General features: G+C 48.0%; 2 protein-coding genes across 5 annotated transcripts in view; one reads left to right on the forward strand and one right to left on the reverse strand.

Annotated features, from left to right (window-relative positions):
* Positions 1 to 5,890, forward strand: part of CNOT1 (CCR4-NOT transcription complex subunit 1) — a 56,113-nt gene extending 50,223 nt beyond the window's left edge. For all 4 annotated transcript variants that reach the window (XM_063167911.1, XM_063167913.1, XM_063167912.1 and 1 more), the window contains exons 41-49: positions 50 to 213; positions 487 to 604; positions 1,079 to 1,180; positions 1,429 to 1,602; positions 2,165 to 2,314; positions 3,083 to 3,263; positions 4,304 to 4,436; positions 4,540 to 4,674; positions 4,805 to 5,890. In XM_063167911.1, coding sequence (XP_063023981.1) covers positions 50 to 213; positions 487 to 604; positions 1,079 to 1,180; positions 1,429 to 1,602; positions 2,165 to 2,314; positions 3,083 to 3,263; positions 4,304 to 4,436; positions 4,540 to 4,674; positions 4,805 to 4,883 — 1,236 coding nt within the window. In that variant the 3' untranslated portion in view covers positions 4,884 to 5,890. The remainder of the gene's footprint in view (positions 1 to 49; positions 214 to 486; positions 605 to 1,078; positions 1,181 to 1,428; positions 1,603 to 2,164; positions 2,315 to 3,082; positions 3,264 to 4,303; positions 4,437 to 4,539; positions 4,675 to 4,804) is intronic.
* A 2,880-nt stretch (positions 5,891 to 8,770) lies between these two features.
* On the reverse strand, positions 8,771 to 13,044 carry SETD6 (SET domain containing 6, protein lysine methyltransferase). Its single transcript, XM_063167916.1, has 9 exons — positions 12,982 to 13,044; positions 12,782 to 12,880; positions 12,552 to 12,696; positions 11,887 to 12,028; positions 11,392 to 11,586; positions 11,141 to 11,264; positions 10,714 to 10,894; positions 10,318 to 10,460; positions 8,771 to 9,834 (listed from the first exon to the last, which is right to left on the reverse strand). The coding sequence occupies exons 1-9, from the start codon at positions 13,006 to 13,008 to the stop codon at positions 9,523 to 9,525; spliced, it is 1,368 nt and encodes a 455-aa protein (XP_063023986.1). The 5' UTR covers positions 13,009 to 13,044; the 3' UTR covers positions 8,771 to 9,522.
* Between the last annotated feature and the right edge of the window lie 882 nt (positions 13,045 to 13,926).

The following is a 13,926-nucleotide window of genomic DNA, read 5'->3' on the forward strand; positions in this document are numbered from 1 at the left end:
TGACCTGCAGAGTAATTCTTGCTGTCTCCACGTGTCTTAATCTCTTTAGGTTCTTGGTATTGTGGTGGGAGTTCTTCTGCAAGACCATGATGTTCGGCAGAGTGAGTTCCAGCAGCTTCCTTACCATCGCATTTTCATCATGTTGCTGTTGGAATTAAATGCTCCTGAGCATGTGCTGGAGACCATCAACTTCCAGACACTCACAGCTTTCTGGTATGTATTTGGGATTGCCCACAGTGCTCATCCTTTCTTAGTAGGATCCAGGATTTTCACTTTAAGGCTATCTGAGTGTTCTTTGTGGTGGCTTCATCACCTTTGGAGTAACTGGTTCGATGTGGACTGACCACTTGCTTGTTTTAGGGAAGATGACTGGTAAAACCCAAGATGCTCAAATGCCTTTGCTTTTAGGGCTATGTTTTTCCCTCAATGTTATGAAAAGCAATCTTATTGCTGTGCACTTCTAACCTGCTCTAACTTTTCTTTCAGTAACACATTTCACATCCTGAGGCCTACAAAAGCTCCAGGTTTTGTTTATGCCTGGCTGGAACTGATCTCCCATCGGATATTTATTGCAAGAATGCTGGCACATACACCACAGCAGAAGGTGTGGCTGCAGTTTATCTTTTCTGGATTAAAAAGCTCTCCCAGATGTTTATCTGGTGTGGTGCTGTTTCACATCTCTTAAAGTGCACTAGTAGCATGGCTGTTCTGTTTTTGTTGTCTTCCATATTCACAGTAACCTAACTGCATGGAGGAGAGTCTGTGTGTCAGTAACTATGGAACACAGGGGGAATTGAATTTGATAAACATGCCTTTGTCAATGTCTAGAAGAGCTGTAGCCTTCCTTCTGGGCTAAATACTGTCAGCTCAATATGGCATGTTGAGGCTTCTGGAAACATCCATGGCATATGATGTGCAGCTGAAGCCCTTGAAATGAGCTGTGCTGCACTCAGTGGTTGAGCTGGCAGTTGCTAGCTCTTCATCCAGTTTTATATAAAGGTCAATCTAATTATAGTTTTGAAATTAAGGTAACTGGTCTTCATTGCATGTTTTCCACCTGCTGTTTTTTTCTTGACAGGGTTGGCCTATGTATGCCCAGTTATTGATTGATCTATTCAAGTACTTGGCTCCTTTCCTTAGAAATGTGGAACTCACCAAACCTATGCAAATTCTTTATAAGGTAAAAAAATATCAACTAATAGATGCTTCCAATCAAAGTAGAGGCATTCTGGCAGCAAAATAGAATTAGCTTGTTTTTTCTAACTTACCTCTGAGAGTTGAATTTAAATTGTGGGGGAAGGTAGGCTGCCATCCCAGATTAGTTTCCTTCTGGTAATGTTAGCCACATGACATAGAATGATGGCTCTGCAAGCTTTTGGACAGTTTCAACAGTTACACACCTCTTATGTTTAATATTTTATTTCACAGGGCACTCTGCGTGTGTTGCTGGTCTTGTTGCATGATTTCCCAGAATTTCTTTGTGACTACCACTATGGGTTCTGTGATGTGATCCCACCTAACTGTATTCAGCTAAGGAATCTGATCCTGAGTGCCTTCCCACGGAACATGAGGCTTCCAGACCCTTTCACCCCCAACCTAAAGGTAGAACTTACTTTAGAGGAGTTTGATAATAGGAAACTTTAATGCTCAAAATACTCTCTATCCAGGTTAATATTATCTAATTAAGTCTTTGGGTATCTGCTAGGTAACTAATTCTGGAATGATTAGAAGGAAACTTTCTCATGCTGCCAAAGAACTGTCCTGTTGCACTTCTCTGCCTGAGCTGTGCAGAGTGATGGGAGCAAAGCTGTAGTGCTCATTGTCACTGAAGAAGGCTGTTCTTGACTTGTGTGGATGTTTGTGCTTTTTGAAACTACCAGACTGTCTGGAGTGTAGAGGGGGAGACCCCAAAGACAGTGACTGAATTTCTCTATGGTCTTCACCCCTGAATTCTTTTATCCTCTCAGTTCTTCAAGACCTCATGTAATAAGTTTGCATATTAGATATCAAGTTTCTTATAAAATCTGCAAAAGTCAGGTGTTGCCGTTTCATTGATGGAAGGGAGAGTGATCAGCAGCAGTAGTTGATGAAATATTGCTTATAGATCTGCTCTACAATTTGTTCCATTGCTGATGGTTTAGATGACTGAGTTTTCTGTCAACAGGTGGACATGTTAAGTGAGATTAATATTGCTCCACGAATACTCACGAATTTCACTGGAGTGATGCCACCTCAGTTCAAGAAAGACTTGGATTCCTATCTCAAAACCCGTTCTCCAGTCACCTTTTTGTCTGACTTGCGAAGCAACCTCCAAGTAAGTTTGAGGTTTTTGAGGTTTCTGTGGGTGCTCAATTGAAATAATGTGACACAAATTATCTCAGTGGTTCAGCCACCATCCTTTCCTGCAGGAATTTTGTTGGTGTTGGCCAACATGTGTTCTAGGCAGTAGAAAAGCCTGTGAAAATGCACACTCTGAATAAGTCTTCCATTCCCTGATAGGATGTATTGAAGCCTTTTAGAATCTGATTAAATTTTAACTCCAAATAGATTAATTGTTACAGAAATATATGGATCCTCATGCCAATACTGGCAGGGTAAAAAAGATCAAATTAGCTAAAGCCCAGTTCAGAATTGTAGCTAAAACCTCATTTCAGGCATCTCATGGCTTAGCTTGCAGCAGATTTGAGTCTGAAGTTGGATTTCCTCAGAGAATTGCTTAGACCAAAACATTCATACAAGGGGGATCTTTCAGCCAGCATCTGGCACTGCTGGTGAATACTCGTTGCCTTACCTGATGTTTTCCTTTGGGCAGAGAGTAAAAACAAATCTGTTGTGTCAACACTTTGCTGATGTTTTTGAATACATATATATACACACACACACATATATATGCGCTATAATATATGCTTTTTAATATAACCCATATTAGAAAAGGCTAAATGCCAAATTGAATTTATGGATGTCCCAGTGTGTTGTCTTCTGGATAATCAGGAAGATACTTGGATGCTGTTGTTGTACATGCTGTACCTTTGAGTGCTGAAGGAATATTGACTGTTAATGCTTTTCATATCTTTGCTATTAGGTATCAAATGAACCTGGCAACCGCTACAACATCCAGCTGATTAATGCACTGGTGCTCTACGTAGGTACTCAAGCTATTGCACACATTCACAACAAAGGCAGCACACCCTCCATGAGCACCATTACCCACTCAGCTCACATGGACATCTTCCAGAATTTGGCAGTAGACCTGGATACTGAAGGTGAGCGGGAAACACTGCTAGTTCATGCAATGTCATGTTTACAGCAAGTGGGCCCTTGCTTTAAAAAGGACATTGAGGTACTGGAATGTGTCCAGTGAAGGACAGCAAGGCTTGTGAAAGGTCTAGAAAACATTTCCTTTGAGAAATGGCCGAGGGATCTGGGTTTGTTTAGTGTTGAGAAGAGGAGGCTTGGGGGCCTCGAGCTATGAAGGGTTGTTGTATGAAGTTGGGGGTCTTGTACCAGCAGTGAGATGACAAGAGCAAGTGGCCTTAAGGTGTTAGAGGAAAGACAGACATTAAATACCAGAAAAGGTTTTTTCACTGTTAGGGTGGTCTGATATTGGATTAGGCTGCCCAGGGAGGTGGTGGAGTTGCCATCCCTGCAGGTGTTTGAGAGGTGTCTGGATCTGGTGCTGGGTGATGTGATTTAGTGGTTATGGGCTTACAGGGGTAATGCTGGGCTGATGGTTGGGTTTGGTTTGATGGTCTTAAAGGTCTCTTCCAACCTTGATGATTCTGTGATTTCATGTAGCTGACAGTGAATTCACAGAAACAACTGCTATGTTAGAATATTGCTTGGTTAGAAGCAAGGTTCTAACCAAAAGTTCAAAGTATTCAAGGTAATCCAGTGAAGAAGAATTGAATTCTTATTTCCCCATCAGCCTGGGTAGACACAACTTTTACATATCTTCAGTTGGTTTTGTTTTTTGTACCTCCACAAATGTGAATCTCAAGCACTACTGGTTGCTGCTGTATTCCCCTTGGTGCACTCAGGGGAGCAGTGTGTGTGTGTGCTCAGGGGGAAGCAGTGTGTCTGTGCTCAGGGGAGCAGGGTGTGTGTGCAAGGGAAGCAGTGTGTCTGTGCTCAGGGGAGCAGGGTGTGTGTGCAAGGGAAGCAGTGTGTCTGTGCTCAGGGGAGCAGTGTGTGTGTGTGCTCAGGGGGGCAGGGTGTGTGTGCAAGGGAAGCAGGGTGTGCTCAGGGGAGCAGGGTGTGTGCGCTCAGGGGAGGAGCAGTGTGTGCTCAGTGCTGTCTCCTGCAGGCCGGTACCTCTTCCTGAACGCCATCGCCAACCAGCTGCGCTACCCCAACAGCCACACCCACTACTTCAGCTGCACCATGCTCTACCTGTTTGCAGAGGCCAACACAGAGGCCATCCAGGAGCAGATCACCAGGTGAGAAGGATGGTGTTTAACTTGCCAACATTCAGCTTTTTGCTTTCCTTCCTTCTATACTTTTGATCTTTGAGCTCTAAGTGTTCTTGCTTTTGGATTTCAGGGTTCTCTTGGAACGACTGATTGTAAATAGGCCTCATCCCTGGGGTCTCCTTATCACATTTATTGAGCTGATCAAAAATCCAGCCTTTAAGTTCTGGAACCATGAGTTTGTTCACTGTGCTCCAGAAATCGAAAAGTGAGTATACTTAACCACAAAATCATTAAAATGATATCTCTGAAGCAGTTGAACCTTGAGTTTTTGGTGCTGTCACAGCATCCATTTGCTGCCATAAATGCACCTACCATTGCCTTGCTTCTGTGTGCAGGTTGTTCCAGTCGGTTGCACAGTGCTGCATGGGGCAGAAGCAGGCTCAGCAAGTCATGGAAGGGACTGGTGCCAGTTAGATGAGCTGCATCCTGCGTTGTAAGAGTGCCAGCCTGGAGGTCCCGTCCCATCAACTGACTGAAGACTCTGTAAGGCTCCTCCTGACCTTCCCAGCCCCCTTGATTGGGTAGACACAACAGACCCTGGGTGAAAGTCTTAAGTGGGCATGTTCCAAAGTTTGAAACAAATTTTTTGACTTTCGGCCAAACTTCAGAAGATGCTGTGAATATCATTTGAACTAGTGTAAATACAAGGAACAGAAACATTTGTCTGGACTTTTGGGTTTGTGCAAATTGTGTAAAAGGCAGGTGGGTAACTGGTGCCTGTCCATCTTGTAATAAAGGGGCAGCTGCTGATGCCAAGCACTTGTCTGGGGCAGACCTCCTTGTCCTGACATTCCCAGACTCCCAAAGAATATTGAAAAGCCAGTAACTTATTTTTCTTTATGTGAATGGGGGACCTTTAAATCACTAAGTTGTTTAAAGAAAAAAAAAAGTGGATGTGTTTGGAATATGGGAATTCTGTGCAGTACAGGAGGGGTGAGGGAGGGGTTAAGGTTCAGTGTTGCTTTCCCCTCACCCTCATCAAATGCTGATAGACAGCAAGTGAAGTGGCAGTCAGAGAATGCCTCCTTTTTGTTGGAGAAGAAACAGGCCCTTGGGTGAGGGTCAGCTGTTTTCAGTAAATAAACCAGAGACCAGGCCTATAGCTTTTTTTTTTTTTTTTTTGTTGGACAGTTGTAAATTTTGGAAGATGAGGGGTAAAATCTAGACCTTTTCCCACCCTCCCCTGTGACCACACAGTATAAGTTTGTAAAAAAAAAAACTAAAAAAAAGAAAAAAAAGAAAAAATTTAACAAAACAAAAAACCCAAAGGACCAATACAGCCCATTTTGTAAGGATTTTCAATGTTTTGTAAAGTATTGGTCCACGTGTTGTATTTTGTAGCCTTTCTAGTTCTTGGGCTTTAGTTCTCCCACTCTTGTATGTATGCATACTGTAGTTACACATTAAAGTCATGACATGCAGCACGTGCCACTGTGCTTATTCTCTCCAGTTCTGTCCTGGCCACTTGGTGTCTTCCAAAGCCTGTTTTACCCATCCAAAACCTGCAGTTTTCCAATGTGTTTGGGCACTGCCTGTTGAAAGCATCTGGGTTTGTTCTCTAGCCATGAGGTCAGTGGGCAGATGTAATGACTGCACAGGGCCTTGCTTTGAAGGGCATCAGAGGGGCAGTTGTGTGAAAATAGAAATGGCTTGGTTACAAGCTCATGAGCGGAGTTTGTCTCAGACAGGAGACTGCACTGGAGGTATAATGGAGTGTAGACAGCCCATCAGTTTCATTTCTAGTGCCTTCCACCCTGCTGTGGTCTCCCTGCAGCAGGAATCTGCCAAGGCTGTGGTTAGCTGTTGTAAGGGTAGGCAGTTTCAGTGTTGTTAATATTGCAAGGTCCCTTAACCTAGCAGATGCTAGGAAATAGAGCTTCACTTCTTTCTTTTTACATAACATCAGCTTGTTAAAGCTAAGTGCTATAGTTGACTGCTGTGGTGTGGGCAGAGAGGTCAGGATTTCCTACTTGGGTTTAAGGGGTTCCATACTGGCTTTGCATTTGCTGTATAGAGGCAAAAACAGCTCTGAGGGGTCACTGAGCCAACTGTGCCAGTGGCTGGCAGCTCACAGGGAATTCTCTCTCTCTCTCTGTTGCAGGCATTAGTCACCTCTGTGTCAAGCAGTAGATTGTTGCTAGGTCCTACAATTCCATGGCATTTCTTTGCCAGGTACTGAAACTGTACTGAAACTGAGCCTTTTGAAGTTGGAACTGTGGACACAGTTCTCATTTCTTCTTCACTATATTTTTACTGCACCTCCCATTCCAATCCCAAGGACACACAGTTCTATTATTTTCCAGAAATTGTATGTCTGTTCTTAAATCCCTGTGATAAAACAGTACAGCATAATTGACAGCCCCATTTGAGGATTATCCCGTTCAAATGCAAACAGCTCCTGAATTCCAGCATCCAGTGGGATACAAAAGATCTTTTTTAAAAGAGTATCTTTCAAGTCTAATGCCCTAAACCACTGACCAGTGTCTTTTTATGTGGTTGATGCACATCTTGTGTGCAAGCTTTTTGCTCTTAAATCTTGGATAGCTGATATTCATCTGAGTGTGGTTTCTTAATAGGTAGAATTGGGGTATTAAACTGACTGGCATTCCTGAAGCAACCCAAAGCTAATAAATCTTTCAATGTTTGGTCTAGCCCTTTTCTAGCTTCCAGTTTAACAGGGTGTTTTTATCTTACCCATCTCGTGCCTGGTTTTAATTGGATTGTTACCAGTTCTGCTTCTTGTGATCTTGCAGGAGTGCCAGTCACCTAAGTGAGAGGAGTCACCCCATCTTCTGTTTTTGTGGGTATCTCTTCCTCTCTGGGTCTATTTGATCCTGTAACACAAACATTTATGCCCCCAGGGCTTTTTCTTCTGGTTTATGTACTTGGATCTGTCCTTTTCCGAAGGTTGTTTTTGCATTTAGTTTACTGAATTCTCTTCCTAATAATGGCATTGGGCATTTGGATATGTACAGAAATATTATAAAACTCTTTCCAATTCCAAATTTGAGTGGCTGGAAGAATGGCTTTATTTCCTTTTTTCCTATGGCTTCAGCTATAGATGTCCTTTGTTTACTGAAGGCTTATTTACATCTAGGTTGCTCCTCTATTAGATATTCCACCTTTTCATTCCCCAAATTTACTGTGACCAGCAGTTCTGTTGGGGATTCTGTGGACCACTCAGCTGCCTCTCAGTCTAAATCCCAACTGAGTGTAAGCATTCTTCCTTCTTGTGGAGCCTCCCATCTTTGAGGGTTCTGTGCCCTGGGTTCTGTGGGCATTTGTTTCCAGTGCCCATTCTCCTTACAGTAACTATATTGAATTTTTCCTACTAGATGAGAATTTAGTAGTTGAAATCTGTTTTCCTTGCATTGCCTCCTGCCCTTCCAACTATCACAGCATTCAGCCAAATTTACCATCCCTTCTCTGATCTCTTTTCCATTTTTCTTTCTCTTTCCTTTCTCTACCTCGTTCTCTTCATTACACTTCCTTCTTATTTCTCTAGTGCTAAAACATGAGTCTGCTGTCATCAATCTACATTCCTTCCAAGCCTTATCATTATTCTGCAATGCAAAGAACAGATCAACATCTTGTACTTTGCCCCTTTTTCCTTCCTGGCAACAAAGTAACACTAATTGCAGGATCCATTCTGAGGCCATTTTTCCCAATTCTCTAGTAGATAAAAGGGCCACCACATAATCAACTTCTTCTGAGTAAGCTAATCCCTTCCAAGCTTTTCCCATAGTCCAAAAATACATTCTTAAAAGTGAAGTTCTCAAAATGGCCTCCAGTGAGGTGGAACTTCCAATGCCCATGCAGGCTAACAGTTATAAACAGCAGGTATAACAAAATCTTGTTATAGTGCTCAAACCTTTTATATGCTTTGGTCATCACCAAGTTTGTGCATATCTAAAAAACAAGTTTTAACCCAAACCCCAAACTTTACCCAAGATACAGAATGTAATACTCCTCTGACATGTGTTTTCCAATATGATTACTTTGGAGACACAGGCTACCAAAATACCAGTTTTAACAATGTCTCTCTGAAGGATAGTGGCTGCTGTGTGAGATCCTGCTCAAATTCCCTATTTTCCCATCTGGGAAACCAGAACAAGCTCCCCTCAGTGCTGTTAAACCACCCTGTCCCCAAGCACTGCAGGCAGGGCTGCAGCTGAGCTTTGTCATGAGTGCAGTGCAGGTTTTCCTTGTCTGCAGTGCTTTTAACTGCAGCAGCAGCAACAGTCCCTCTGCTCTTAGATGGGGCTTCACACCTTGTTGAAGTAGAGAGAGCATGGGCTGGGTAAGGAAACTCATTTTTATTAAATAGAGCTTGGCCTGTCAACCATCAGTGTTTTGTCATGCAAAACCAAAGTGAGTTCATGGTAGAACTGCTTCAGGCAGAGGGTGTGTATCAAATGCTCAGCCTGCAGCAGCTGTGAAACTGTGACAGTGCTCCTCCAGAATAGTCTCAAGGTCACACAGAAATACCTTTTATTTCTAAAAGGAGATATTTGTTATACTGAGACTACATGAAGACCAGCTGGATGGGCTTGTACTCTTGAACATGTTCAACATAAAGTATGTACAGGTGAAGAGGTTAGTGATGTCAGCAGGCCCACCTGCCAGGTATTTACTCTGAACCTCTCTAAGGTAAGAGCTACCAGCTGGATTTCTGCACTCTTAATCTGGACAAGGAGCAGCTCTTGCCATAAACTTCTGATGCTGAATGAGGGAATCCTCTGCTGTTCTGGCAGTGTATGTCTGCCTTCCTAAAACAGCCATTAGCATGGCTGGGGTTTCTTAAGGCTTCTGGAAAAAGGTGGTATTTGTGCTCCAGAGCTCTCATGGTACAATAAGGCCACTCAAAACCACCTTTGTGCTGTGAAGATACTTCTTTATGTAGAGGTAGCTAAAAATCCATGTGCTGTATGAGGGACAAGTGGACCTGCAGTCAGTCTTGCCATCTGTGCTCTCTGCTAGAGAAGAGATGGCCAGGGGCTGACCTTTCCCTCAGGATGAGCCCAGCCAGGGCCTGGCCAGGGCACTGGGGTTTTTATTGTACCAGCTCTAGCAGCTGATGCAGGATCCTCTTCTGTCCATAGCGCACGTGCAGCGCCTGCTGCTCCCTTCGGCTCAGTTTCTCATAAGCCTCCTTGTTGTTTAGCAAGTCCTGCTCTGCTTTCAGGTCTGCCCCATAGGACTCCAGGGTCAGCAGCACACTGTCGTAAAGGAGCTTCTTGCAAGGGGTTTTAAGTCTGGAGAGGGCCTCATTTGAAAGGGTAGAGTTTTCCTCTTCGTCACTGTCATCTTCCCAGCCATCTTGCTCCTTATACTCCTTGAATTCTTCTTCTGACATGCAGAGCACCTGTAGTGACCCAGGCAAAGGGAAAAGTCACTGGCAGTGTGAGTACATCAGTAGAACACAAGAGCCATGTGGAGCAGGTGAGTTATTCCTCAGCTGCACTAAAGATTAAAAGACTAAAACAGATACCTAAGTGCAAGTAATTGTGGGTTAGAAGAACATTAAAACATTAAATCTGGGTATTGGCAAGTCTTGTAAAGCATCTCAGCTGTCACCTACAAAGTTGTGACAGCTTTCTAGAACAGCAGTGGCCATGGAGCCATTTGAGACAAATATGTGAGTACACATTGGATGGCTACTTCACGAGAGGAAGATGACTTAACAGCATCAGGAGCTGGGCAGCCAGACCCCCTACCATTGGTCACACAGGACTGTAGGTGCCAAACTGCCTTCAGGTGCTTGTCCCCTTCCCTGAGCCATTCTGCACTGCTGATTTGCCCAGCTGCACTCTGTGCTCCCTTTTGCAGCTCTTCTGGCCATTCTTACCTTGAGGGTCGTGGACAGCTCTTCCTCTGTCAGCACCTCATCCCAGCCAAGCACAAAGGCACCTTCCTCCCCCACCATCTCCAGCTGGCACAAGAAGTCCCACTGCTCTGAGACCAGCTGCTGCTGCGCTTCACTTTTGGCTCCTGTGTCAAAGACAGCAGAGCTGTGAACACAGCCGGGATGGCAGAGGGGGAGGGTGGATGGAGAAAGGGAAAGAGGAGGCAGAAAACCAAGGCATGGCCCCAGCCCCTGAAATGCTGTGGAACAGGCTTATTTGCATGTCCTCCCTGTTGAACAGAGATGCTGCCCCACGCCGTCCCAGGGCTGGGGTGGCACCTGCGCCGTCCCAGGGCTGGGGTGGCACCTGCGCCATCCCAGGGCTGGGGTGGCACTCACGCTGCAGCGCTGCCCTGCGCAGTGTCACCATCTGGATGTCGGCCGTGTCGTGGCTGTTGCCCGGGTAGGGCTCTGCAAAGCCGTACATGTGCAGCAGCTGCCAGTTGGCCATCTGCCCATAGGTGTTGAAGATCTCCTGTCCTTTCCTCACGGGCTGTGTTGTAATCATCCTCAGACAGTGCTGCAAGCAGGGGGAGGAGAGCAGCTGAGCTGTGCTGATCCAACTGCTCACCAGGGGCTTTCAGAGAGCTCAGATGTCCCTGAGCTCCTCCTAACCAAACATGCAGCAGGACTTTGTTTTAATGAGATCCATGCCAGACTTGCTGCCCTGGGCTGAGACCCCACCTTGCTGTGCCCCCATTCCCAAAAGTCTTACTAAAACAGAACCAAGCTGTGACAATGCCTGGTGCAGCAGCTTTGCACTCACAGGAGAGTATTCCAGGTTGGCATTGTGGTTGGCCACATGATTCAAAATATCTGCTACAGGCACCATCATGGGAGGATTGGGCCCCTTCTCATCTTCTTCCTCCTCCTCCAAAGGTTCCTGAAAGCTAAGACATGCCAGTGGTACACATGGCTGCACAGGACAAGCTTCACCTTACACTCAGATTCTTGTGCAGCTGCAACCTCTAACGTAGCCTGTACTCCTTTATCTGGCTCAAAGCCCTTACTTCTCACCTGTAAGCCATGACAAATGCCACCAGCTCCTTATACAACTCCAGAGTGTGCAATTTGGGGTCAAAGATATCAGGGTGGGTCTCCATGAAAGGCAAGATGATGGAGTTGTACTCCAGCTGGATGTTAGCTAGATCCTTGTCCACAGCTTCTGGGATGCCTGTGCCCTGCAGGAGCCGTGTTCGCTCTTCTTGAGGCCTGTTGCAAGAAAAACTGTTTTTTCTCCATCTGTGCTAGTGCCAAGGGTCTATAACTCCTTCCTCCTTAAAACTCCCAGCTTCCCCCTGCTCTCCAGGTCCTTGTTCTCTAGCTCTGCCTGTAACATAACTCCAGGAGGGCCCCTCAGGATCCTGCCAGTGCCAGCAAATGGCTGGAACAGTGGGTGTGTGTCACCCAGCAGGACCACATCCCTTCCCAGGACAGAATTCAGCAGCCCTGGCCTGTGCCTGCCTTCAGCTGTGAGCCTGAGCCTCCCCAGCCCCGCTGCTTTCACCTTACCAGAACATGGGGTGGTCCAGGCTCCTGAAGTCCTGCCAGAGGGAGAAGTACGGCTGCCAGTGGGAGCTGCTGGCTGTGTACTCGTGGAGCAAGGCCAGCAGGAGAGGGACCCAACCAGACTGGCTCTGCAGGGACTCCTGGGCTACAGAACCAGACAGGATGGAGAAAACCTTAATCGTTGTGTTTCAGAACCAAACCCTTGTATGACAAGGCTCCATGCCTGTCTTCACACAGAGACAGGGGTTGAGCTTTTTAGTCTGGTTTGTCTTGGCTTTGTCCTGAGCTAAACCAGGACCAGAAACGGCTTCTCTGGAGTTACAGATGAGCTCTGCCAGGCCTCACAGCCTTGCCCTCCTCAGCCTGAGGCTCTGTGTGCCTGCAGGAACCAAGGAACTGTTCTTTTCTTACCAGTGCTTCAAGGAAAGCAGCATAGTTCGGATGCCTGTCAGTTAGAAGCTGGAGATGTTGCACTGATGTTTTTCTCCCTGTCCAGCACAGCTCTCAGGGAAGCGAGGGGATGCCCAGCCCTCCCCTTTCCTACCTGGTATCAAACAGCCCTGCAGCATCCCGCACAACCCAGAAACGCTCCCGAGGCTTTACACAGACCCATTTACTGCTTTCAAAGCTACAGAAGACTTCAGTTGACACAAGAAGCTTGCACTCACCTTCCTGCAGGAGTGCGTGGATGGAGGTGGTGTGCTGGGACAGCAGCGCCGTGCGAGGGATGGTGAACAGCACCTCTCCCGCCTGCAGCTCCTCGGCAGCCAGCATCCCGTACCCCGCCACCGCGCCCTCCCTGCTCAGGCGCACCTGGGGCCGGAGGGAGCCGTGAGGGGCGGAGCGGAGAGACCGGGGCGGACCTAGGGCATGCCCGGGCCGGCCCGCGGTGCCTCACCTTGGGGTTCAGCTCCACCCCGGCCCGCCCGCACCACGCCAGGAACGCGGAGAGGGGGTCGGCACTACTGTTCTCCTGGGCGCCGCTCTCGACCGCCGCCTGTGGATGGAAGCATGGGGTGAAGGGGAAGGAGCCATGAGGCCGATCGCGGATCCCCTCAGTGCCGGTGTGTCCCCGGGAGCCCCCGGGCTCCCCCGTACCTTGAACCGCTTGGGCGCCGACGCCATGACGGGGCCAACACGTGGTCCCGGTCGGGCCCTTCCGGGTAGCGGAGCTCCGCCCCCATGGGCCGGGCTAACGGCGGCCAAAAAGGGACAGAAAGGGACGGGGAGCAGCGGCGGGAACGCGTCCCGGAGCCTCCTGCCCGGGGGGCTCGCAGTCCGTCTGTGTGGGGCCCGGCCTCCGAGCGTCTCCCTCAAGGCTCTGAGCTCCGTGTGGTGCCTCTCTGCGGGATCCAGGGACCACCGCGTGTCTCTCTGCCGGTGTGTCCGGCCCGGTGCACCTCGGGGGGCTGCGGTGCCTCCGTGGCTGTCATAGGGCCGCGTACCGGTGCGGTCACAGTTCCAGACGTGGGATAAAAGCAGCGGGCTCTGATTAATCAGGGTAATTAAGCTTGTGCTCTTGTTCAGTCGACACCACACACACTCCCACCATTCGTAGGGGCTCTGATCTCCCTCCAGGGCCGTCCCGAGGCCGGCGTTCCCGGTTCATTAGTGCTGTCCCCAGCAGAAGGGGGCTGATCCATCTCTGGCTGCTCGAATGAAGCCAATTAGTGCGCACTAATTGGTGCGCACGAGGTGTTTGAAGAGGCCCCGCGGGGCTCCCCCACCCCGTCCGCGATTGGGTTCCGCTTTCATCTTCTCCAGTCCCTTCCCAGCTGGGCAAGGCTGGATGGGCAGGGTGGGTTCCCTATGGAGCAAAGGGGTCCCCCCCTGAAGAATGGGGAGGAAGGGCAGTAGAACGTGTGGGATGGCACCTGCAGGTGCCCCCCGGGCTCTGTGTCCCGGTGACCGAGCCCGCAGCCCCCCCTCCCTCCCGCTTCACCGCGGCTCCTGCGGAAGCGCCGCCGGGGCTCGGGTTGGAGCCGCGGCCGCTGCAGCCGCAGCCGAGCCCGGAGCCCGGCTCGGCCCCGCCGCCGCCGCTGC

Source organism: Melospiza melodia, chromosome 13 (genome assembly GCF_035770615.1).
Source record: "Melospiza melodia melodia isolate bMelMel2 chromosome 13, bMelMel2.pri, whole genome shotgun sequence".
Classification (NCBI taxonomy): domain Eukaryota; kingdom Metazoa; phylum Chordata; class Aves; order Passeriformes; family Passerellidae; genus Melospiza; species Melospiza melodia.

What these genes read in the sequence shown, in the direction of transcription:
- SETD6 (XM_063167916.1), bottom strand. Translation starts at nt 13,008, where the DNA reads ATGGCGTCGGCGCCCAAGCGGTTCAAG. An exon ending in CTGGACCACCCCATGTTCTG is followed by an intron (nt 11,587 to 11,886) that starts GTAAGGTGAAAG and finishes TTCTTGCAACAG; the next exon opens with GCCTCAAGAAGAGCGAACAC. An exon ending in CCAACCTGGAATACTCTCCT is followed by an intron (nt 10,895 to 11,140) that starts GTGAGTGCAAAG and finishes CCCTGCTTGCAG; the next exon opens with CACTGTCTGAGGATGATTAC.